The 26,268-nt window shown below is 43.6% G+C and overlaps 2 protein-coding genes across 4 annotated transcripts in view; one reads left to right on the forward strand and one right to left on the reverse strand.

Moving 5' to 3' along the window:
* SYTL3 (synaptotagmin like 3) overlaps positions 1–13,538 on the forward strand; it is a 68,405-nt gene extending 54,867 nt beyond the window's left edge. For all 3 annotated transcript variants that reach the window (XM_059714524.1, XM_059714522.1, XM_059714525.1), the window contains 6 exons: positions 1,430–1,532; positions 4,824–4,994; positions 5,269–5,374; positions 6,806–6,914; positions 8,587–8,792; positions 10,722–13,538. In XM_059714524.1, coding sequence (XP_059570507.1) covers positions 1,430–1,532; positions 4,824–4,994; positions 5,269–5,374; positions 6,806–6,914; positions 8,587–8,792; positions 10,722–10,852 — 826 coding nt within the window. In that variant the 3' untranslated portion in view covers positions 10,853–13,538. The remainder of the gene's footprint in view (positions 1–1,429; positions 1,533–4,823; positions 4,995–5,268; positions 5,375–6,805; positions 6,915–8,586; positions 8,793–10,721) is intronic.
* Positions 12,982–26,268, reverse strand: part of EZR (ezrin) — a 49,890-nt gene continuing 36,603 nt past the window's right edge. The window contains exons 7-13 of the mRNA XM_014596780.3: positions 23,640–23,736; positions 20,242–20,405; positions 18,555–18,685; positions 18,024–18,184; positions 17,179–17,271; positions 14,823–15,074; positions 12,982–14,472 (exon numbers count right to left, since the gene is read on the reverse strand). Of these exons, the coding sequence (XP_014452266.1) occupies positions 14,308–14,472; positions 14,823–15,074; positions 17,179–17,271; positions 18,024–18,184; positions 18,555–18,685; positions 20,242–20,405; positions 23,640–23,736 (1,063 nt within the window). The 3' untranslated portion in view covers positions 12,982–14,307. The remainder of the gene's footprint in view (positions 14,473–14,822; positions 15,075–17,178; positions 17,272–18,023; positions 18,185–18,554; positions 18,686–20,241; positions 20,406–23,639; positions 23,737–26,268) is intronic.

Consider the following 26,268-nt stretch of genomic DNA (forward strand, 5'->3'; position numbering starts at 1 on the left):
CTCCATATTAGCTATACTGAGTGCTCTTTCTGCAGAAAAAGGATGAGCACTAGTTGCAATTAGGACACTTGCAACAAAACTTGGCTGGTGAGATGTTTATAACAGGCTTTCAGTCCTGCTAGAAATCTGAGTAGTACGTGGGTTGGTTTCCTTGGTAAATGTATTACTTCATGTTTATATAGTAGGAAGCTTAAGCTTTTAAACACACACACAGGTACAGTAGTGGTTTTTACAGTTCAAAGGGGCTTGAGAGGCATGGGAAAGGAATGTAAGGTCTACGTTGCTGCTGAGAGAGATGACTGATCTATACAGCTCAGAATTTAACCAGAGGCTGATTAAACAGAGTTATTCTATAATGAATTGAATACAACATGCTGTCATATTAAAATATGGTTCTGGTAGCATTTGGGAATATAGAATGCCATTAATCATCTTTAGAGTAAATCCAATATCTTTTATTAGACCAACTCAGATTTGGGAGTGAGGAGCACTAGCAAGGCTGTGGGGTGGGAAAGATGCTGCAGGTTGGGAGTGAGGGGCACCAGTGGGGAGCAGGGAGCTGTGGGTCAGGAGTGAGCAGCATCAACCAGCTGGGCTGGGGGGTGGGAAAGTGGCTGTGGGCTAGAAGTGAAGCCCACCAGGGGAGCAGGGGGCATATCACTGCCCCCCCAACAATCATATACCTTTTCCCCTCACCCCCCAACAGGTATCCTCTCTTTTGAAATTGGAAATAAGGTAACCCTAGATTTTTTAAGTTCTCCGTTGGCCCAGCTCATCTTCCAATGCAATCAATGCTTTACTTTCAATGGGATCTGAGTTAGGACAGTCCTGCCCATTTCAAAATCTTACCCTTTAAGGCTTACTTGCTTGCTACTAAATGAGTCAGCATGGGAAACAGTAATGAATTACTATACTGCATTAGTACAGTAAAAATGAATGTCCTAATCATACAGGAGTGGTATATTACCATCATGAAAATATTTTTTTTAAATGAACAACTGCAGGCTTTCTAAAGTTGGAACAAATGGCTGACTAGTTGGTCAACCTTCAGTTGGTGGTCCCATTCCAGTGCATAGCAGATGTCCACATCACAAAACCATTACTAGGGGGTATTAATTGACCTCCTTGTTGGCAGTTTCAGCGGAGGCTAAGAATTGAATGGGCATGAAAACTCAGTAGCCCATTTAGTGTAAATCAGAGCCAAACCAAAACACTCCGACTGGATATGTGGGAAGTTTGCATGGCTCTAGTCTGTTCTTCAGATAAATAGATGACAGGATGTCAGGCTTCCCTTAGTCTTAATTTTAATCTTTACCAGCAGTAAGTATAAAATGAAAAAAGCAGGCTGGCTTAATTTCCTTTCCTTCTCAGGTTGAGCTCTTCTTAATTTTGGTCTTTCACCCCACTCTACTTTCTTTCTCGCTTCCAGGTATGTAAAGACCTACTTGCTTCCTGACAAAACTGCTCGGAGCAAAAGGAAGACCGTTGTCAGAAAGGGGACAGTGGATCCAGCATTCCACGAAACTTTAAAGGTGTGACTAGTCAACATTTGTGGGCTGGGAGCTCTCCTTTGCTTAGCAAAGTCTCCATTTCCAGTGCCCAATCAATCCTGCAAGTTGCCTGGGGTCAGAATTCCATTCAAATTGCAAGAGTTGTGAAGAGGCTTTCAGGATTAGGTCACAGCCTATTTAAGAGATCAGAGTGAAAATCACCATCAGCAAATATGATGGTAACCCTGAGAACAAAGGAAGGAGAGTGTATATTTCTGGACAGCTTTATTAGTAAGTTGCAATATTGTAGAAATATCATCCTGTGTCCGTGGAAAACACTGTTGATTTGAATTCCGATGTAGTTTCTAGCTAATGCCATCTGAAAAATGGTGAAAGGAAGTGGTCTTATCTATTTATCAATATAAACCTAATTTACGTATATTGCAGAGGACAATTGGTACTTTGTACTTTATCCATATGACCTAATATCTCTCTTTTCTGAATGTCAATGGGAGTGCCCCTGGCCATTTGCTAAGTGAATCATTACTTTTGCATTGAATACCTATTGCGCTTAAAGAAATAATACATTGTGTATGTCACTTTTCGCTTTTCTCTTCCTCTGTGACACAGTTAATGCCTCATACATCAGTGTTTGCACTTGTTCATTTAGGCTAAGCACATTCAAAAAGCCCAAGCCTGAATTAATTCAATCTTTATAGGTTAGCCTAACCTGCATAGATTGAACTGATTTGCAGGTGAATAGACATTCACTTTTGATTCTGGAAATGCAGCCACATGCCTGCAGTAGCTTAGGCTAGAAACTGGGGGACACTAAGGTGAACTCTCCCTTTGTTTCCACAGCAGCTGCAAGGCTGAAGGGAAAGTGACCTGGGGGGTAGGTGGGGTATGGCTAGGTACTGGCAGGCTGCTGAGTATGATTGAGGAGGGGTTTAAACCCCCACCCTGGCTGGCAGGGACCCCAGCTGGGGTGTTCCTGGAGGGGGAAGGGGGAAGCAGCCCTTGCCAGATTTGTCCCCGGGGGGGGTGGGGGGCATGGCCAGACACTGGCTAGGGCAGTGCTTCAGGTGAAGGGGGGGGGGCAGGGAGGGGGATTAAACTCCCCTGTCTCCCCTCTCCTGACTTTCTGCCCTGCTGGCTGCTCACATGGTGGGGGGCATGGCCAGAGCTGGCCACCATGGCACCACCATCTGCCCACCTCACTCAGGGATGAGGTTGGGGCTGGGGCTGTGAGGCTGAGCTGGGTCAGCCCATGGGGCCAGCCTGGACTGGGCTGCAGGGGCAGGGCCCTTCCCAGCCAGCTGCGGCTTGGGCTGGGGCCACGGGAGCTTTGTATCCGGAGTGCTCCTGTCTCCCTGCGCCCAGGCTGGGATGGGCTGTCATGGAGTTGCAGCTGTCTAGGAAGGGCCGTGCCCCTGCAGCCTGGTTTGGCCTGGGCTGGACCCTCTGCACCCGCTCTTAGCAGCACTCACAGCTGGCCTGGCTCAGCCTCGGGTGAGGCGGGTGGATAGTGGTGCTCATGGGTGGCAGCTGACCAAGCAGTGGTGCAGAGGTGTGACTCTGGTGCAGCTGCAGGTGTGCACCTTGGCAGCTGGCCTGGCCGCATGGGATGAGTCCTTCATGCCCACAGCTGCCCAGGCCAGTTTGGAGGTGCTGGCAGGCCCAGAGCCCAGCAGCCGCTCACTGTGGGGGCTTGTGTGCCTGCAGCTGCTGTGCCACCTGCACCGTGCTTGCTCGTCTTTCTGGAGTTTCCCCTTGAGACAGACGAGCAAGCGCCGTGCAGAGGGCATGGTGGCTGCAGCTGTGGGCACATGAACTGCCGTGGTGGGCGGCTGCTGGGCTTTGGGCTTGCCAGCATCTCTGAGCTGGCCCGGGTAGCTGCAGGCACAAAGGACTCGTCCCACCTGGGTGGCCAGTCTGGCTGCCAAGGTGCCCGCTTCCAGGTGCAGTGGTGTTGCCTCCATGACACTGCTTAGCCAGCCGCCACTCATGCACACTGGGCCGGGCTGTCATGGAGCCACAGCCAGCTGGGAAGGGCCCTGCCCCCATGGCCCAGGCTGGACCGGATCCACTATCTGCCCACCTTGCCTGGGGCTGAGCTGGGCCGGCTGTGGGTGCTGCTGAGTGTGGGCACGGAGGGGCTAGCCTGGGCTGTGGGGGTAGGGCCCTTCCTAGCTGACTGCAGCTCCATGGCACACCAGCCCAACCTGGGTGCAGGGAGTCCTGAGCAATTGGGGTGCACAGCTCCTGCAGCCCCAGCCTGAGCTGCAGCTGGCTGGGAAGGGCCCTGACCTCAGCAGTGCTTGTGGGCTGGCCTGGCTCAACCCCACAGCCCCGGTCCCAACCCTAGCATCAGCCCTGGGCAAGGTGGATAGATGGCGGTGCCATGGCGGCCAGCTCTGGTCACACTGCTGCCACTGCTGCTGGAGTGGTGAGGGGGAGGACCCTGACAGGGGCTGCTTCACCCCAGCCAGGCGCAGCCCAGCTGCAGTCCCCCAGGGGGAGAGGAGAGGGAGGGAGAATAAACCCCCTCCCTGCCCCTTTGCCTCAGGGGGCCATGCTGGCTGGTGTCTGACCATGCCTCCTCCCCGGGCTAGAGAGCAGAGGGGCAGGGCCAGCCCTGCTCTCTGGAGCAGGCAGCCCAGCCCAGGGCTGAAAAGCATGCTGGGGGACTTGATCTAACTTAAACCAGGAAGGGGTCTGGGACAGAAGTTCATCCAGAACAATGCAAAAGAGTGTAGGGGAAAAGAGAATCCACCCAATATGACTAGAGCTATTGTTTGCATCTTAAGAATAATTCACTTAAACATTAATTTTCTTCTGTGTTAGTGTTAGTCTACCTAGTACAGCAGGCACAAGGAAAACAGGAGGACACAGGCAAGTTATATGATGACCTTGGCCTGTCTAATATTACTGTCCTACCTGAAGAAGGTGTAAGAATATAGCAAAAGGATGAAAAGCTATTTAAACTTTAAAAAATGTAGGATTTGCAACTGTAGGTGTTCTCCCAGGCGGTTTTACAAATATTGTCCTCTTCATTCATTTATTTATTTATTAATAATAAATGTGAGTGAATGTAGTTTTCTGCAAACATGGAGCCATTACAGAGGTGAGTGTATCAGGGGAGGCAATAGGCAAGCTGCTGAAACACATCTTGGATGACACAGCTGAGTTTGCCTGTTAGCTGCTCCAGGGCTAAAGCTGGATATTGTCCAGATTTGGGTGGGAGGATGGTGCTGGGGTTGGATTGTGTTTGTGAAGGTCTGCCTCTATTGATCCTGCATGTTGCCTATTAAATGCTGTTGATCTTTCTAGTATAAGATTGACTACTCCCAGCTGGAAACTCGACAGCTTCAGATATCTGTCTGGCATGCAGGTGTGTTCAAGAATCGGGTGTTTCTTGGAGAGGTGCTTATTCCACTGTCGTCTTGGAATTTTGAAGACAATTCAATGCAGTCATACAACTGGTACCAGCTCAAAGCTAAGGTGATTCTTGGGCCTTAGGTTAAAAGTATTGTTTTTAATTTTCCAAAAGATTTTTTTTTTTAAAAAACAGTGTAGTGAAAGCTGTAGAAGAGACCACCCTGTGTACATCATGGAGAGGGAAAAATGAAACTGATGTAGCAGGACAGTCTTGTCACACCACCATGTGAGTGGGTGCAGTGCAGTGACAGGCAGACAGTGAAATATAGAGAGGGGAGGCTGTATAGTATTTTTGTAGTAATACAGGCCTCTGTGTGTTCTTTTTCATTCTGAAAAGTCTGAAGACAATCAAGTTCAGTACAGTGGAGAACTTCTTGTGCGTGCAAAAATGTGCTTACCATCCCAGCCTGAAAAATTCCGGTATGAAGAGCACATGATGGAAGGTACATAGTATTTCAGCAGTACATGAAATATCCTGCCTATGGAAACAGAGACACACAGGGAAGCGTTTGTGTTTGGGTCTTTCTGCTTGATGCTGTAGATATTGCAAATTGTGGATTGTGTTGTATTTATTTTACAAATAAAACAAGCATTTGGTAAAAGTATTTGAAATCCAGACTCGTGTCAATCTCACTTCCTTCCCTCTTTTAAAAAAAAGCGGATACAAGAGTAGCCCTCATTACAATGCCTGTAGCCTGGTGCACTGAGATGCTGCACAGTTTTGTGCCTGCACAATTCTCTGCCAATGCACCTCTGTCCTTGTCTGGAGAGACCCAGTTATTGCTCTCTGTAGTTAGATTATCAGTAATGACAAACTGAGAGGTAGGGAAATGTCTTCTAGGTACAGGCCTGAGTTTTTGGCTTCTCCTTCAGACCTTTCCCTTGAAGGTCTTTATGTTTGTTTAAATGTTAACATTGACTGAGAGTCAGTTTTTGGAAATGGAGTGGTCAGTGATGGAGCAAGGAAAACCTGCTGAGGTAGGTGTCTGGGGAAACTTCCCCTTCCAGCTTGCTGGATAATGGCATGTACTGCAGGGTAGGATTCTTAAAGAAGTTACACACATTTGGTATTGCTAAACACCTACAGGAAACCTAGGCGCAGCCACCCATAGCGGCAGGAAGAACTAGAGGAACGATCAAACCCAGTTGTAAGTTTTATTTCTTTCTCTGGTCTGTTCTCTTGATCCCCATCTTCCCTCTCTATATTCTAACCCAGGGGTGGGCAATTATTTTGGGCGGAGGGCCGCTTACTGAGTTTTGGCAAGCCATCAAGGGCCTCATGACAGGCAGCCCAGGGCAGAGTAATACTAATTTTCTAAATTTTTTAGTGGCCCCGCAGGCCAGATGGAATGGCTTGGCGGGCCGCATCTGGCCTGGGGGCCGCATTTTGCCCACCCCTGTTAACCCCAGTCTTTCTCTTGATTCAGAGCTCCTTCTCCTTCCTCTTTCTCTAATTTCCGTCTTCCTTTATGCTACTTGCTTTATAAATGCACTTCTAAGAGAGGAGAGTGGCAGCAAAGACTGGGAATGAACCATCTGATGTTGCTGCTTCAGAATGCAAGTATTGTGGATGAATTGGCTGTATCTGATCTTAGCAATTGCAGCTTGTGGGCCCTGGGTTTTTTTTTTTGGACCGGCTTGGCACAGTTACATTTCCTTGTCATCATGCCAACTGCATGCTGTAGAAGTGACTTCAGAGCTTCAGATTTTTCATACTAAAATACATCTGCAGTTTACAGAAGCATAGAAGATATTGTGCTCCCTCACTTTAGAATCAGTGTTCAGTATCTTTCCTTTCCTCCTTTAGTACTGTGTTAACTAGACAACCATTTGTTCCTACTGGTCACTGATGGGAAGCAACGTTTGTGTTTTAGGGACAGAAGACCAAGCAGCTCATGGTGGCCAGCTTCACCTCGTAGTACTTGAGGCCAAGAACTTGCCCGTGTTAAGATCTGTTGGCAGCCTGAATTCATTTGTAAAAGGGTATGTCAGAGATTTAACACTTCAGATTCTGAATTTTTGAAAATATTATGTACTGAGCTGAGTGTTAGCAGGGACTGGACCTGCAGATGAAGGTTCTTTATGCACGTGCTCTGGGCTAGATTGTTTCTCACAATGGTGAGCACTTATCCAGGTTGTTAACTTCACCTCTGTGCCTGCCAGCGTAAAACAAGGCTCTATAATCTGGCCCTCAGCCTTTCTGAACAGGGCCTTGGAATTTGAAGGGACTTTGACATTTATTGAAATGTATTGAATCAGTTTTGAATTTTGAGGTTTCACAGGTAGGAAATATGGTTTTAAATCAGAAGAGAGGAGGTGCGCTCATGTCTTGCTTCATGAATTTTTCTGCATTGTTGCAGAATGAATTGCAGCTTTGGACCTGCTGTGAGAGAATTTAGTATCCTCCTTATTCTAGGCCTTTTAAGACTTGTTTCTTCATGATTGTCAAAGTGCTTGTAACTGATGTAGGTGACATTTACAGAAATGTCTCCATCCAGCCTTTGCCATAGTAAGTAGGAATGGTTGCGCTTGATGAAAGACATCACCACGGATGAAAGAGATAACCACTGCTATGGGCAGTCACCGTATCACAAACACCTGTACATGGTCAATTTTGCCATAGTTCTATTCAATTTTGCCCAGCTCAGCTGATGCACTTCATCGGGCAAAATATGGGACAATAAGCAATGTTTCCCACTTTGAGAGACACCCCCGGGAATTTCCAGGGTAAATCTCTGCAAGTGGGGAAAGCTGAGCAGGAGTTCTTGGGACTTGAGGGGCCCACTTCTCCATGGGAATTCCTGAGGTGCACAGGACTGGGCCTCTCAAGCCTGTCTGGGGAGGTTGGAGAGTGTGGGGAGCTTCAGGCTGCCTGTACTCTCCTACCATAAAACAAATAAGACTTCTGTCATGTAAAAGTGGCACAAATTATTATTCCCTTTTATCATGGTCACAAAGGCATTTGTGGCATGCCTATCTATGATCATAGATTTATATTTGCTTTTGCTTTGTGCCACTGTAAAAATTGTTATGGTGGCACAAAGACAACATCTTGTTTCCAGCCTAGAATGGAAGCAGAGCATATGATATATACTCTTATCACTTCAGGGGCCAGGAGGGAGCTTTCTTCCAGGTACTGCCTACCATAGTTAGTACATAGGGTCATTTTTACATCCTACCATCAAGCATGGGATGCTGCTGGAAGCAAGATGCTGGACTGCAGAAATACATTGAGGGTTTGTACTATGCCGTATAAGACTTTCTTATCAGATGTGGCTTAGAGCCACAGTGAAATGGTCTCAGTTTCTTCACCAGGAATAGCAGTTTTCACTGTTCTTATATAGATACTGCTGGATCGTTCAGTGGGTTTGGGGCCAAGGGTTTACTATAGTGGTCACTGACAAGTGGAATGATAAGGAGAGCTCAGTCTTATGCCTAGTGAAGGCAGTAAGAACATGGATTAATTGTAAGGGGGGAAAAATCTGTGGGACACCAAATAATCCTATCCAGTACTCTGGCATGCTTAATATACAAGGCAAAATGGTGAGAGGGGCCTGAGGGGATTAGAGGAAATGCTTTGTTTTCTACCTCTGCAATATACCTGTCAGGGCAACAACCTCACTGAGCATCTCTTTTTTTCATTCCTTTTTGGAAGTTGCCTGGTCCTCCCTGACCAACGTGAGTTAAAACAGAAGTCTCCTGTCCTGAGGAAAGAAACCTGCCCTCGCTGGAAGCACTTGTTTGTCTTTGATGGTGTTACCCCATCCCAGCTCCAGTGGGCTTACCTAGATCTGACCATTTGGAACGAAGCATCCTTTGGCTTAAGTGACCGATTTCTGGGGGGAGCCAGGCTTAGCACAAGTAAGTCCTTTTATCATTTAAATGTGAAGCCAAATGGAAAAGCCCTAGTACTTAGTTTACATGATAAAATAGCATTCAGATTACCTGCTCAAAGCCTGAGGTTGTACATTTCTTAGCACTGACCTTGAATGAGGCTTCCAGGTGCTGCTACAAACACTCATGCATGTTCTTGTATGGGGCCCCATTGAAGTCAGTGGATAGCCACACGAACACAGGGGCAGTCCCAGTTCCAGGGTCAGGATAGCTTATTGTCTCTGCTTCTGTAAATACATTCCTCTTCCGAGGCTGAGCCTGCATTAAGCTTGTGGACTCCTAGTTTGGCATGCCATACCTGCAGGCCTGCTAGTTACTTATCTAATCACCCTTTTCAGGAACTGACCCATTAGGTTCTCCATTATTCCTTCTTTGGCTTCAGCCACTGTCTTTCATATAACAGCCGCTTCTTGGGTAAACAAAGTCTGAAGTGTAAACAGAGTCCCAAGAATTTTTTTAAACATTAATTGGAGCTGCTCTGAGCCTGCTTTGTCTCCTGGCAGGATTTCCACAGCAACTACTACTGTACTTTTACAGTGAAACACTAAGCCCTTTAATAATCAGTCCAACACTAATGTTCTATAGCTGGGGCATTCATAGCCAAGAGCACTCAGATAACTATGTGCAGGGCTTCCCAATTCTGAACAGTTGGCCACTATGCTTTTGGAGATGAGCTGAGATGTTCCACGCTGACAAAGTAGTTGCAGCATATGTACAGCAGCTGTGTCATGAGCATTACTGGTAAGGCCCTCACTGTTCTGTACAAGGACCATGGCTTCTCTTATTACCTTGGAAATGTTGTGGTGGCTTTTAAATTGAAAAAAATGTCAGGGTTTGTCATTTTATATATAAATGTGACTGCACTTCACATCAGGAGCCCAGAGCTTATTTAGGAGCCCTCTGTTTTGCAGCATGTTATTGAGGAGTTAAGCTAGTGATGCCCAACTTGTTTTCCCTGTGGGCTGGATGGGTAGTGCCAGGTCTGGCCACAGGCCAGATCTGGCTAGTGGGATTAATCTAGTATGCAAGGTTGGCATGGCAGGGACCTGAGTCAGCTGCCAGGAGTGGGGCAAGGGGTTGGAGAACAGCCTGGCTCAGATCCATATGTGTGGGGATACAAGGTCATGTATTAGCTTGGCCCCGATTGGGACACAAGGTGTGGGTGGAGCATCTCAACCCTGATCCAGATGTGCAGGACAGGGGCAGGAACAGGGAGCAGCCTGGCCTGATCTGGATGTGTTGAGGGTTGGGCCCAGGCCTGATTCAGCTGTGTAGCAATGGCCTAGGAAAGACTGGATTTGGCTTGCTAAGCTTCCATTGCTCCCCACTGCCAGATTTTTTGACTCATGGGGATTTCTGCAGGCCAGCTGCCATGGCTCCACAGGCCAGCAGCTGAGCACCCCTGAGTTAGACAATAGGTTTGGATGGGGAGGATCCTGCTTCAGGCAGGGAGTTGGACTAGACTCTGGCAGTCACTTCTAGCTGTACTTTTCAGTGCAACCCACGTAGAAGCATACAAGGCATTTGGGCAGACAGGAGGAGCTTTAGAGTTTTAGGTGTAGTAGGCTAGGTGACTGCTGTATAACTACCAGTGACATAGTAACCATTTTAAATTACCATCACTAGATTTTAGAGGGACACCTATTGGGAAACCAGGCCCAAGACAACTCTATGTTTGTCAGGCAAGCAGTTGTCTTAACCACATAAACTGCTCCTGAGAATCTGTTCCCATTTAGTTTTTCTATAATATAATAAGCACAAGGGAGAAGGGGTGGAAAACAGAGACTGTATAATAATTGGGGCAAGCAAAGATGTAGAGCGGGGCTCAGAAATCCCAAGACGTCACCCTGTTTATATAACACTTGGCCTTACCCTTTTGCTTGGACTTCCTTGCAGAAGAACCAATCAGCTCCACAGCCTCCAATCCCCAAGCAAAAGTTCTTTGGCAAAGAATACTCAGCAGACCAAATACCTGGATGGACATTACACTATCTCTGCAGTCAAATAAAGGGGTGTTTACATTTTAATAGCACCTGGATGGCAAGAATATCTTCAGCTGGTTGAAGAGGCAAGTATTGCTGATGGGCTTGAACATGCAAGGCTATACAGAACATGCTCCAGCCATGGCTAAACAATCAGCACTTTGCTTTCTGGGAAGAAACCTCTACCCTTTGAAAGGAGATTTGTAGAAGGAAGCAAGGAGTGGACAATCCTAAATTATACAACTTTCTTTGGGGATTTTGAGAAAACTGCCATTAGAAACTTCAGAAGCAAAAAATTAAACAGGGCTTTGTTTCATTTGAAGCTGTAAATAGCAGCCTGTATCTGTAAGCAAAACAGCAGTGTAACAAAAGGCTGAGCAAGACTAATGGATTGTTGCTAGTCTCACACCCTAGGAGCACTACTTTGAAAAAGGCAGTAGGTGATTTAAGTATCACCCCCACTGAGAAGATATTTATCAGGGCTCAGATCAGACATACTCCAATTTGAGAGAGAGGGGATTGTAATGGGATTAAGTGGTGCAACTGTGTAAATCTCATTACCAAAAGGGAAGGTTTAACTTTGTAAACTCTACTTTAGTATTGTTCCTCAAAACTGCTACCGTGGTTCAGAAGCTACATTGCTTTGATAGGGGAAAGAAGGCCTTTCCCTGTAGTTGTCAGCAGTTACAGAAGTCACAGCTGGCTTCCTTGTATAGAGGGAGGCTAAGGATGGGGGACATTAAGGCCATGTCCTAATATTCTTCTCATTAGATACTACTTTCCATCTCTCCCAGCATGCTGAAGCACTACTGTATACTGCACAATGGGAAATTGTTTAACATGAAAAAAGCTAGTGATAAGAGGAAAGATAAGAGGAAATATTGATCAGTTTAATACTGCAGAGTGGGTAAAGGTATGTGCCCCCCCCCCCCCATGAGTTCTAAGTGCAGTGCACACTGGGAAAAAGTAAGTGGTCTGACTCCAAATCAAATAGTTTAGTCCATATTTTGGCCTTGCCCTCCCCCCCAACCCTTTTTGTGGTCTATGTTTTATAAATATGATATCATAAGTACTTACCTGCCAGTTAGCGATCTGGAAAAATTGCTGTGGCAACTACTACATTAGCCAATATGGAGGACAGGCACATTTACTAGCTTTGGAGTATTTAAACATCACTCCAGCTGTAAATCTGACCAGGAGCCTGCAATTCAGCAGTAGAAATGCGGTAGCACAGGCTTCAGTGCAAGCCCACCAGGGTCCTTGGGTGCTTATTTAGCTAGTTGAAGCCTGTGTCTTAATTACTATCGTTACTCAGCTATAGCCGGATTACAGCTGGCTCATGTGTGCCTCCCTGTGCTGCTGGCACACCTGCTGATTACAGTGGAGTAATGACTTCAACATGCAATCTACATGGTCTCTACATTATCTGACTAACAAAAGTTACCTGCTCCTTGTTTCATTCCAGCTCAGAAGCTGGGATGCGATGTTCTGCCAACCATCTGAAAACATCACTTCCGCTCTAGAGCCAGGCTCTGCCCGGTGTTGAGAAATTGTTCGAGTGGTGGATAGAGGGAAGGAACTGCGTGTTCCCTCCATTCACAACTGCTAGGTCATTGTGATGTAGGAATTCTTCTGCAGCCACATTCCCTGCTATCACCCCCTGGCTGGGTGGCAACATTACATGATATGAGTCCATCAACAGCTTGACAAAGCCCTTGCTTTGGTCAGAATTGTTGGCATATCAGGATGAACAGATGTAAACACCATTAGAAAGCCCTGTCCGATTAGAATTCCTACAGTGTATGTTACATGCAAGTCTCAGCAGAAGCTGTATTAGAATTAGTGGTAACTTGGTGAGTGTGATGTTTCCTTGCTGCAGACCCAGTGTCAGAATAAGGGTAGCACGTCCCTGTCAAATGCTTTTTCTCTTGGCACTCAAAGAGCTCTCTCTAAACCAATCTCCCTCTTCTCAGTCCCTGTCCCTCTGCCATCGCCACTTTGAAAATGCTGCTTGCACTTTCTGTCCTCCCTGGTTAACAGAGTAAGCATAGCTGTAAGGAGACTTCACTATACTCAAGAATATGCAAGCAGGACTATGGTGCAGTCTTAGCACATATCAGGCTGGTGTGCTGGGGTGAAAACATCCCACACAACACAAACCACTTGACTTCTAATTCCTTGTCAGCTTGCAGATCTTTTATTTAGATGTGTCGGTCACCAAAAGAAAAAAGGGTCTACAACACTTCGATAAAGAGGGTTTAACTTTAAGACTATGAAGCAGCATTAAGGGTTGTAAATGGAAGAGGGGGAGAACTTATACCAGATTTCATTGGACTTTAACAGATTTTCAAAAGACTGGATGGGAGGGAGTGGGTTAGGAAAAAGTCCACAGGAATGCTCTCTGTAACAGAGAGAATACAAATGTGATATAAACAGTCCCTTCATGGCTGGAGTCTGAAACATTATTAAATCAAATATTAAAAAAAAAATAGAAAGTTTGTTAGAAAAAAAATTAGTGCAGTAAAACTGTATATACTGAATCACATGCATGTATCACAACTTTCATTGAAGTAAAAAAACAAAAAAAAAAAAAATCATCTTTACACATGCTCCATAGCAAGTAATCCATTTCATACACTGGCTGTAGCACATTAGACTAAGTATATTGTTTAAACTTTTTTTTTTTTTTTAAACATATCCAAATTTATTAAATCTGAAAACAGTAACAAAATATACAGAGCAACTTTATTTCCCTTTTAAACTAGTGTTACAATCCATATTATTACTTTATCTATACATAAATACTACACTACAGCTGATCATTAATTAGGCTGGAATATAAACAGTTTGTATTAAATTCCAGTTGAGTATCTGTCTAACTATGTAAAGAGGATACCAAAGAGTGTTCCTATACTGCATTTCTTCTGAGCGATCACTGCAGGAACATGTCCAATTAGGCATAAGCAACCAGGAAAACCTAATCAACCACATGAGTCTGAAAACTAGGTTTTCAGGCAGTCGTCAGCACTAGTTTGGAAAATGCAGGCATAGAATTCTACGTTCTGCTTTGCCAGAAGCCTGATTATATGCTGCACTTGGAGAATCCAAGGTTGTATGGCACAAAATTCACCATTTTTTTTTTTTTTTTTTAAACCAAGCTGAATCCAGGAACTGCCATAGAAGAAGCATCATTATCAGAACTAGAAGGATGGAACATTAAGTCCTGCTTGAGAATATGGACAATTACATAAAGGCCTTTTGGCACTAGGATATGCATGAACAAAGATTACCAAGAAAAATGGTTTGGTTGACCGACCTGATGGGCAGTTATCACATTTTGGTACTAAAAGTTGGAGGATAAACAGCCATTGGGATCTTTTTTAGGCTGAGCATTTGATAAGTGTGTCATACAGTGACCCCTCAGAAAAAAAAAAAAGTAAAAATCAGCATTAAAAACTGCTTTTGCCCCATAGTTTTGCCTTTTTGGCTGTAAACACTATTTACATAGCCTCAAACTCATCAATTCTCTGTTTGGTGTTGCCCTGTCGGATCTGCCTCAGTGTCTTGTACTTGTCACGTCCTTGTCGAATGTTCTCCGAATGGATCATGTCATTGTGGGTCCGCTTATTTTCATCCCTTGCCTGGGCCAGCTCACTCGACAAGGTCTGCAATGTTAAAAACCACAAAAAGACATCACAAACCTGAGATATTTTTTGAAGAGACTTTACAGCCTCATGACAAATGACAGGATTCTTAGGATAGAACAGACACTGGTGGAAATGGGGCAACTGGAGTTTTACAAGAGGTGCTGTCTGCGAAAACAAGATCTCTGAAATGCCAAAAGCTGAAAATGCAGCCTCAGTGTCTGAGCAATGAGGAAAGCGGTATGGACTGCATAAAAATTGACTGTTGTAATAAGTATAGACGCAGACTGATCCATCGTCTAGTCTAGTCTATTATATTCATTAACATTTGCTTTTAGTCAAATTTTCTCCCAATAACTTTGCTTTCTTACCATCAACTGCCTCTGCACACGCTCGTTCTTCTCTGCTTCAGTAATGCGCTTCTCTTCATTGCGGTCATCCAAGATCCCTTCACTTGATAAGTCTGCGCTGTAGCCAGAGTATTCTGATCCTTCTTCCTGCAAGTTATCATGGACATGGTAGTTCACTGGCTCGTAGACAGGTGGTGGAGGTGGAGGTGGGGCAGTCATTACCAAATGCAGCTCTTCTTTTGTCTTTACTAGATCTTCCTGGGCTTCCTTAGCCTTTAAAAACAACAACAAAAAGGCAGGTGTGTAAATTGTACTTAAACCCAGTTTAACAAGCTATATATAGTACCTTAACCATCTGTTAGGGGTGTGTGTCATCTGCTACAAGAAAAAAAAGAGTACTTTTTATACTCTTGTGTATAATGAAAGCTTGTTTTAGTATTAATAATGTAAGTCAGGATAGTAGATCAGGCCAGTAAGATTTTAATAAAATTAGACTTCTCCTGATACAATTACCTGATACAATTAAATAATGATTACCTGAGAGAGGAAAAACAGGCTACCAAACAAGATCATAGAACACATTTACAAGTGTCCTTCAAAACAGAAACCTGTTCAAGGACATCTGACTGTGGAGTCTGATGAGAAATATACATCCCTAAGTTGTGGGACTTGAATGTTAAATTGGCTTCTAAACTTTAAGTAGTCATACCTCTTGCTAGTAAACTGGTTATCTATTCCCTATACTTGCTAATATGGTAATGTATGAACATTAAACTTCCAGATTTTGAAAGGGAACTGCAATAGAGCAAGCTAAGGCTTTACAGTTCACTGAAAATGGAAGAATGCTAGTTAAAAAGTTTCCACATTCACTGAAGTTTCAAAGCATCCAAGATTTCTGTGGCCAACTGCACACTTTAGAATTCCCATCAAGTGTCTCACAAGCACCTGAACGAAAATATGAAGAGCAGGGTAGATAAAAAATGAACCATTAAAATTGGATTTTTAAACTTTTAAATAAAAAGGAAATCTGATTTTAATCATTTAAATTTAAAGGTGCTTTTAAAAAAAGTTTTACTTTAAGATATGTTAAGCTCAAAAGATATCATCATGGAATAGGGATTATAACATCTAGTTATATACTATTTGAGACCATATATCCATGTAACCTTTTTAGAATTTTTATAAATAGGTCACAAGCTATGGACTACATTAGGGGCCCAATCTTACAAGGTTTCCAGAGGCTCCTCTATAGATTAGTAAAGATTAGAAAACCACTCTACCCAATGGGACGCCATGCTCAGTCTAGAAGATCCCATTAAGCTTCTGTGTGATGCCTAGTTGCAGTTCTCAAACTGTGGATTTGTGTCTCCAGAGATCGTAGGCAGACATGATTCTCTGGGTAGATGCAATAACTTTTATTAAGACCAACTAAACATTTAGAAAAAGTGTTCTTTGCAAGCTTTTGGGCACAAACTCCCTTCTCTTCAGGCATAGGGAAAGTTTGTCATCTCCAGAGGTAACATCCTTGTTAACAGCAGTATATGGAGATGAGAGATACCTGATTAACCACCCTACTGGCAAGTTTGTGTACACATAGTCAAGCCCTTACCTTTTTCTAAAAGTGCAAAGTTTCAAGAAGAAGTTAAATGCATAAAGGATAGCAAACAACAAGAATGCAGTTCTTGTAGGAAACAATGATTAAATCGAGGCTCTGACCAGCGATTTAAATCAAATCATCCCTGATGAAGAAGAACATCCCATATTTCCCCACAAGATAATTCCCCACCCCCCCCAAGTCCTGCTGGGTTGTTTTATTAGGAGGTTCCAAGTACCGAAACACAACACGAAACAAATAAACAAAAACAAAACACACACCTAGATAGAAAGTTAAGTAACTATTGGGTTTCTAGATTTATGCTATTAACCTTTTTAGCATATAAAACATATCCTTAGGAATCCCATAGACTGGTACCTAATTCTGCTGTATTCCTTTATGAATACAGGACTTTTCAGAGAGTGTTATCACAGAGAAGGCACTTTACCAACAGTACACATTTGTTGGGAGTTCCTTCTTTTGTGTTGCTGCATTTGTTGTACTTCCTGCAATAATTTCAAGACTGATCATAACTCTAGAGTTAAGATGGCAGTCAGTTTTTACAGCCAACTATTTAAAGGTTTGACAGATGACTAAACAATACTCTCTGGGTTGGAAATTCAGAGAGTCATCATTCATAAACTTGTCATTTCTGTCAGGTCTATACAAGTTTGTCCCAGAATTTCCTCTATAAAAGATCACACCTTCAAATAAAGAGACAGGTGCATTCTATCGTCTCAAGTTTAAAGCCTGGATCAACTTAAGGAAGTGGAAAAAACTCACCCTGTGCTGCCACTCTTCAACTTCACTCTCTTTACGTTTCCTGGACTCTTCCAGAAGGGCAATCTTGGCTGTATATTCTGCAAGCTCGGTAGCCTGTTGAATAGCAAGGCTGGAATTATACTCTGAAGTCTTTCAGTAATACCTTTGTGAAGGACAAACATGGCTTGAATGCTGCATGGATTTTGCAGCAATCTCCACTGTTATATTCTGGGCAATTTAGATGTATTCAAGATTTTTCAGTCAGAGATGGACACCATGATTATGCTACTACAGCGTGTCCACTGACCTAGCTGATCATTTCCTCGGGTGTAAGACTTTGCCTTGTATACAACATAAAAACCCATGCGCAGCAGTAATAAAGCTGAATTTAATAGTGGGTGCATCTACATGAGACGTTTACTGTGGAGTTGCCCAATTAGCTCTGCAGTAAAATGTCTTGGCATCTACACATGTGGCTCTATTAAGCCACAGGAAACCAATTCATTTTGCAGCAGGTTAGTACTTGTAAATACAAGTACTATCTTACTGCAGAATTTTCACGTGTAGCGACGCACATGTAGACAGACCCGGCTGGCTGGGGCATGAGGGTGCTTCTTGTGCTCCAGCTAGCCCTTCTGCAGCACATGGAGCTGGGTTGGAGCAGGCCGGGCTGACCGGGCAAGCACCCTGCCAGCCAGGGTTGCTCTGCTGTGGTTCCAGGCACACATTCAAGTGGTGCACCTGGGAGCATTAAACTCCAGCGTGACATGCACCGTTTATTACATACGTGTAGATGCACCCAGTGCAACTACAGTTTACAACTCTGGATTGTACACAATTGCTATCAACATAGCTAGGGTTCCTACCAGCTGTTCCTGGCTCTTTATCTGGTCAACGGCTTGTTTCTCCAGCTCTTCCTTGGCCCGAAGGGCAGCCAAGCGGTCAGCTTCTAGACGCTCAGCTTCTTCCTGGGCTCGTCTCCTCTCCTCCTCAAGCTGCCTGGCTCGTTGGATCTGATCCGAGAGCTCTGGGAAGACAGACATCAAGGCAGTCAAGCAGTGGTTCTAAACAGCCCTTCCTCTTGACCATTAGGGGTCCTGTATTTAATTTTCTGTCTGTGTGCTAAGGGACAAAGTAGATACACAGTGACCTTTACATCACAGCTGCTGACCTCTGCCCTGTATAAAGAAAAGGTTCCCTTTCCCTGCATTTATCCACAGCAGCAGACAAATTTGTAGACAGAAGGTGGTTTGAGATAGCAGAGTAAAGTGTCACAAGATGGCAGCATTTCAGGTAAGAGCAGCTGTTGAGCTACGTGACTATTCTTTTATAAGAGAGAAGAGCTTCTGACACAATGTGTGTGATCTCCTGCTCGCTGACTCAGGAAAGCCCTTTACCTCTCTCTGCTTTTTGGGTCTTCAGTTCATACTCTTGTAGTCTCATCACCAACTCTTCTTTCTCCCTCAGCATCTGTTCCTTCTCCCTCTCAATAGTCTCTCTCCTCTTCTTCTCATTTTCTAGCTGTTGCCTATTAGAGAGAGAAATACTTTTAGAAACCAGCGAGGTGAGATTTTTGACTGCTGAACCGAACCGTGTTGAAGGATGGAAACTTGAAGGATGGAAACGTGGGTGCCTGCAGATAGCTCAGGAGCTGTCAGAACCAAAACAAAACCCAAGGATGGTATGGTACCATCAGAATGGGGTAGACAATCTTCATTTCAGTATTCAAGTCCCAAGCCAATGCTATAAATCACCCAAGGAACTTTGATTCTGCATTGCATACCTGTTCTTAAAAAGGTGGCATAGAAAGAGTGTAGAAAACTCCAGCAGTAGAGGCACTGAGAAGACTGGTATAGCAGAACGGTCCAATAGAGCAATCAGGTGCTGCTAGGCCTTGGCCCCTTCCTCCCCCGAAGACTTCCCCTCCCCACCATGCAGGTACTGCAGCCCCCAGGGACTCCTTCCTGTTGAGCTGTCTTGTCCCCAACTGCTGCAGGGAGGAAGCAGAAGCTGGAGGAGTGGGGGAGAGCCTGGCATCCCTGTCACAGTAGCAGCAGGAACATCTAAGGGAGTTGCAGTCAGGCAGGAGCCCCTGGGCCAGGCATTAACCCCTTGTAGGCTGCATACAGCTTGCAGGCTGCCAGGTGGCCAGACCTTGTTTATAGCAAGAACAGGTGGTGATGAGAGAACCTGACAAAACAAGGAATACCAAGGAAAAGCCCTCGTAAACTCTCGCAATACAAAAGCAGCCGAACAAAAACTTTTCCCACATTCCACAACCAACCTGCCGAGCCCTCTGTCACTAGGTATCACTGAGGCCCAGATGTTAGTCAAATCCACAGGAGGGACTAGATACATAATGCTGAGAAGAACCTCCAGGGATACCAGATATGCACAAAGACTTCACAAAGGATATAAGCCCTCGTGCTACACAGCAGAAGTCAGCTGCTAACTAACAGAAGTTAGGACAATGCTTCTGTGCAGGTTGCTCTCTAACTGCCCTCTAGGTCAGAGGTTCCCAACCACCGGGCCGCAAAGGGTTGGCTGCCAGGTTGTGGCACAAGCCCCCTGCTCTGACCCTTGTCTGTCCACCCGGCAGTCGTGTGGGGTTAAAGCTGGATGATGGGGCATCTGCAGGAGGGAGGCGGCCGGCTCTGTGCACCCCGTCCCACTCCTGTGCCAGTCCACAGTATAAAAAAAGGTTGGGAACCACTGCTCTAGGTCATTTCTTGTGCCCATTCACAGAGCATCTTGTGTTGGCAGCTATCAGAGACAGTGAATCAGATGCAGGTCTGCACCAGTGTCACTATTCTTATTCTCCTTTAAAGAACTTCCTCTCTATTCAAGTGTTCTTTCTGGTATAAAGTTCAGGCTCCAGGATGGAGTACTAAAGGTGGAATAAAGGCGGAGGTGCTCAGTGCCTGAATGCTTCAACGCTGTGCCCTAGAATCCCACCTCATTTGCTACTCCCCAGAGACCACTACAGTTAAATGTTTAATCCCGATAGTTTGCTTGCATGTAGATCTCTCGCATGCACACAGGTAGTTGTATGTACAGACATCTTCCCCTCTGTATTCAATTCACCTTTCCATTTGTTTCTGGTGTTTCTCCTCACGGGCCTGTGCTTTCATCTGTTGCACCTCAATGGTGTCAGGCTTCCTGCGGCGCATGTACAGCTCATGGTTGCCCATGCACAACTGCAAGATCCTCTTGTTAATTCTTAGACGAGGAGCATAAAATATAAAATCCTAGAAGAGGGTACAGAACACGGGAGAACTTGATTTCTGGGACACAAGCTTCTTGTCCAAGTGCTTTGTCAAAGCTTACCCATCACGTGGCTGACCACTGACACACAACAACAGTAGCCACATCTTCCATTTAAGTAAGGACAAATATCTTATTTTGTACTGTATCCTTATAGGACTATTGCAATACTCCAATTTGGGTTTACCAGATGTACCTCCTATAGGAAATGACAGCTTCTTATAGCAGTTGCTGTGACTACACTCCCATAGATACAGTAGCTCATGAGTAGCTTTCTGGAATGTGAAACACTTGGAAAAAAAGTGGTTTTTGGTAGATCTTTAGGCATCAGTACAACTTGCCCATTTCCAGTTATTATACAAGATGTGAAGGTAGCGTACACTTATTCACCAACAGGTAAAATGGGCACAGGTTTTATAAAAGCAAATTAAGCTGATGAAGATGGAATCTCTCTACATTAGTTCTGTTAACATGTATCAAAGTGAAATAACTAAATATTAAGGGACAATATAAAAAAAGTTTAGTATAAAAAAAAATATTCATTCATAAAATGGAAGGTTTTGCATTCCCAGGTCAGCTTGCCCAACTATTGCAGTCAGTATCCTGGACACCAGGCAAGAAGTTATCTACTGCATGACAATGATCTGAGGATGTAATCTGTGGAGTTAGAAGCAGCAAGACAGGAAAATCCCTTCTTTCCCTTGAAGACGAGAGAACATGCTGAGGAAAATGATCTAATCAACCCTGTGTTCATTTGTACAGTTACAAACAAATATTAGTAGCCACAGAATCTGGAGCACTATTTTTTACCCTCATTGACTGGGTAACAGGAATGGTGCTTGTACATAGTAGCAAGATACAGAATGCAGAAAAATAGAGCTGTGCGCTAATAGGACCACAGCTTTGAGAAAACTGAGACCATGGCTGTTCTTTAAGCTGCCACTGAGGGAAGGCACCATCAAGTTCTCACACAGGCCTCCCAACTGGACGAAGGGATAGACTAGGGAGGAACACGTTTATTCTCTTCTCTGGGACACGGTGGATTGGAGAGAGGAGCGGATTCTCATTCTTTCACCAAGCCAAGAGCCACTTGTTTTTAAGAGACACCAGGTTTCTACATTTGAGAGATATCCGTTCCTATTGTCCTTTCCTCCTCGTGCATTTCAAACAGCCAATCCATTCTAAGAATTTTGAGCTATTCTATCTTTGACAGCCATCGGCAAGCAAGCATATAAGGAAGAGTTCGGGAATCAGGTTACATGCAGCACCAACTACCAGCAGAATTAATAAGAAAACAGAATATTCTGTCTTAACAAAGAATGGCATAAAATCAGTTAGCAAGGTGGCGTGAAAACAAACTCACTCTATTCTGTAGGTAACTGCAGAACCCTCCAAAAAATGAACTCTTAGGTCATACACAAAGCCCCAGAATCCTTTATCTGCACAATACTTTACTATATCAGTTCCAAGTCCAGCTTTTTTTGTTGGGGGAGGGCGGTGGTGGAAAGGGTCCAACAAACCCTATCAATTTAGTAGGGGTTTTCAGATTAGAAACATTGATTACACAATAAAAAAAGCATTACATTTCTGTTCTACCAGTGCATGCTGTTGGTAGGCTGATAAGGACAAGTCGATAAGACAAGAATAACAAGTCGCCTGGGAAATGCACTAATCTCTCGGAAATGCCCTCCTGTGGAGTGTCCTATAGTCAATACAAAAAGGAATTCAGACTGGGAGAACACCAGGTGTGCATTTACAGACACCACTTTGCGTGTTCTAGCTGCATGCAGAACTCCACAGCCATTTTGTAGCTGGCTCATGACAAAGTTACACTAGAAATAATGAAAGTGTTCCTCCTGTCAACTTAAAACTTCAGTGCAAGTTTTCTGGCCATGATAGTTTCTCTTCAAGTCCTCTAAAATAGTTTATGCACTTATCAACTGCGTGGGATGCAGTCTTTGTAGCCAACTGAGGTGGTTGGTTTGGTTTTTAACTATATAGATCATGAATGTCTTTGGCAAGGCTGAAACTATTTACAGCTGCAAGTTACCTATCCTGCTTCTGTTCATGGTAATTTTTTATTTTTTTTTAAACTCTTCCACAAACAGTTATGGGTATTGTATGCAGGTACAGCCTCCATTCTCTAGGTAATGACCACTTCCAAGAAAGTAAACCCTGCAGTCATGGATAGTAGTCTATGTTTGTCACAATTATGTATCTAAGGGATACAGGAACACAAGAATCCTTTTCTTTGCAACAGTTGTCCAATATTCAAGTTAGATGCACTGTATAACTGAATCCCAACCCCACCCTAGCTGGAGGTCAATGCATGCATCGTAGCTTGTTATTTTGAATACTGCCACAACAAAATCTTCCATCTAAGCTATTTGCTATCAGTAGCATGGGGACAGAAGACTCGAAATAAAAGAAAAGGATTTATTACTTGTATTTGGGGTCTCTAAACACATTCAGGGTGAGTATGTGACTTCTGCTTTTTTGTACCACAGCATGGATACAAAAAAAAAGCACCCACAGAAACCAAGGCAACCCAAGCCAAATGGGAACTGACATACGACTGATGTTTTCAATGGAAGAGCTTTCTGCCTTAGTTTCCTGTAAGCTCGCACTATACATGCATTCAGATTTAAAGTTGCAGAGTGGGTGGAAAGGAGATTAACATTTTGTACTCATCACAAAGCATGACTGAAACCACAAGGAAGCTTTCCTATTGAGAAGTCCAACACTGACAGAATGATGAGCCTTATAATAGAGTAGGGTTTTCTTGGTGGTCATGAATTATGTTATAAAATATACTATCACTTCCCCAGGAGCAAATTTTACTAAAAGACAGACAGACTCTCAATGTGTTGCTGGTTCAATAGTGTCTTTTATAAGTGTAAGCAGGGTCACTTGCTTTAACATGAAATCCACAGTGGTTTTCTTAAAAGCAAAATCGATCTTTATCAGACCTTTATGTTTCTCAGTCCTAACACTAATAATCCTGTTTCCAACCCTTTTAGTCTACAGCACGATGAAAATTCACACATGAAAACAGTTTGCTACAAGTACAAGTATCTGATGAGAATTCAGTGGCTGCCATATACTGTTCCTAATGCAATGTGATTTTTACAGAGATGAGAACTGTGTTTTAGTTATGCAGATAAAAGTTCCAAACCAACTATATTTGATATGCAAGAGTTCATTCTGAATCTACTTACCGGTGCCTTCTTGTCAATGGGTTTTATAACAAACTTTTTGTCATTGAAAGAGATGTTTCTGATTTCACTCCAAGGGAAGCCAATCTTTGGGGTCAGTCTGGAAACAAACAAAGAAAAGATTAAGAGAGGCCAATGTGGGTGGCTGCTTAAAGCTATGACAAATTACTCATGGGACTAAGTGCAAAAAGTCAAGTCAGATTGAGCCAAATACCCTAAAATGAATGCGACTCGTTATTTGAAACACAACAGGAAGCAGTAGAAAGACCATTTCCACCCCCTCCCAAGGAAGCATGAAGAGAGCATCCTTACTCCAGCAGGCCTTTCTGGAGTAAAGAATACCTATAGCATTTCTTGCTCCAGCAGGCCTTTCTTTTCTAATTTATAGGGGCCACACTTGTGATAACTGTGGCTCTTAAGTGCAGAAACAAGAGGAAACAGCTTCAATTTCAGAAACAGTGAGTCCAACACAGCTTCAGCAAGGCCTGTTGGAATACTCAGGTCCTTTGAACACCAAACCACTTTGTTAGGTGCTTAATTACAGACTTAGAAGCTTAAATCCAGGCACTAAAGTTATTTTTATTTTGTTTTTAAAATTGTTTCTGTGCACTGATGTATAAGTAGCTTTGAATTATTATTAAAAATACTGTTAAGTGGGGGTATTGAGTCATTTTACATTATTCTCTGGCTAAAACAATAAAACATATTTGTACCCCTTAAAGGCCTACATTAAAGACAATACTTAAGTGGGTACTTAAATCCTATTAAGCACTTGCTTCAAGTTAAGCTGTTTTGATTCTGGGGCTAAAGCCACAGCATGCTTGACACAGGGTAGGCCTCGACTGCAAGTCGAGAAATGTGACAGATGATTGAAATATGGAGAAGCATAGCTAATTCCACTTTACTGCTGTGGGGCAGCTAGAGATGCAGTGGACTTGTACTGAAATCCTTCTGCTGTGCCTTTAGCTTTACCCCAGCTGGCAAAAAGAGAAATCTGTGTGTACCTTTCCATGCTGCAATCATACTTCCCTACTGTCATAGAAGTGTATTCACAGTTCAGGAAAGCCAACACCCTGAGCCCCTCTCCTTCCCCCAGATTACTTGCAAGTCTGGAGAAAGAAAGTTCTGTCCTGTCCTTATTATCCACAAACAGTATGGGCAGATTTGCCCACAAATTGCACAGAACTTTAAATTTAGGTTCAGGCCTCACACCTAACACTTGTGCATATCCTCTCACTGGAAGATGAACCTTTGCTTCAAGGCAAAGTGATCTCAAGTTTTAAACAAGCCAAAAGACCCTGGTAAAGCTGAGAACATTCTTTTTCTTGACATTTCCCTATTTTTGTCAGCTTCTTTTTGCATCTCTCGTTTATCCAAGCTCAGAGAAAAATCAGGTGTTAATACTGCATCTACTTGGTCTCCAGATCATTTCAAATAGAGAGTTTTCTAACCTTCTTGATGCTATAAGAATACGGTTTGTATACTGAAGGGGCACACACGTTTGTTTTTAACATACATGGTAGAATTTTTAAATATTGCCTTCATTTAATCTTTCCAAAGGGTAAATTATGAGTCAGAGTTGACTTTCTAAATGTCCTTCCAGCAATAACTACAAGACAGTGGAAAATAAGTTCTCTTTAGTCACTAATGATTAAAATAGTTTTAGGTCTTAAGTACCATAGAGAAGTTAAATTGTTGCCACTCTGAACAATTTACTAAAGCAAATTGAGAGTGAAGGAATCAGCTTGCTGCTCTCTAAGACAGGAAAGCACACCCTAAAAGGGGAGGGGGTGGGGAGCGAGGAAAGACTTCAGTGTTCCACCATGAACAGGGTGAGCAACAGCTTTACACACTTCCAAGAAGTAGTACTAATGTACTTCCAAGAACTAGTTTGAAGGCATGTTTGATGTACTATATTCAGTATTTGATTAGTTAAATTATTCCAGCTGCTTACTAGAGCTTTACTTTAAGAAGATCTAGAGGAGCTGTACAAAGGGAAAGAGAAAGGCTCAGAGAAACAAAGACTGCAATTTTAACTAAATTCCTTCAATTCATCTATCAAAAAGGAGGAAGCTGCTATCTGGCACAGCATACTTGAAGCACCGAGCCCACCTGTACCAAAGTAAAAACAAAACAGAATCTCTATTAAAAAATTGCCCTTCTTAATCTTTATTCTGTATTATTAGATTTACAAAGTTTAAAAGTAATATAAAAAAAAAAAGTGATCTGCCTTGGTTGACTTGGCAAGAACTGCTCTAGTCTTTCACACTGGCTTCCTTGAGGATTCCAAGATGAGCATGCAAGAATGCACTGGAGTTCAGGGGGCAGTGATACTTGGTTGAGTAAAACAAGTTCTAACTGTACTACTGCATAATCTTTTTCTACCCCCCCGATTTAAAAATACTGGCAGAGAACCCCTATTGGATTGGGGAACTGAAACCCACTCTGTAGCACACACTCCTGCCCCTAACTAAAAATCAATTATATTTTTTCACAGCAGCATATAAAATCTTCTGAAAACTCTCTCAACCCTCATCTCCATCCCAATTTGTATTAATTGATCTCCTCCCAGTCCTGACATTCTGTTCAAAAGACCTAAGTGCATGGTAGCAAAAAAAGCTGTCGCCAAAAC

This window comes from Alligator mississippiensis, chromosome 1, assembly GCF_030867095.1.
Source record: "Alligator mississippiensis isolate rAllMis1 chromosome 1, rAllMis1, whole genome shotgun sequence".
In the NCBI taxonomy this organism is placed as follows: domain Eukaryota; kingdom Metazoa; phylum Chordata; order Crocodylia; family Alligatoridae; genus Alligator; species Alligator mississippiensis.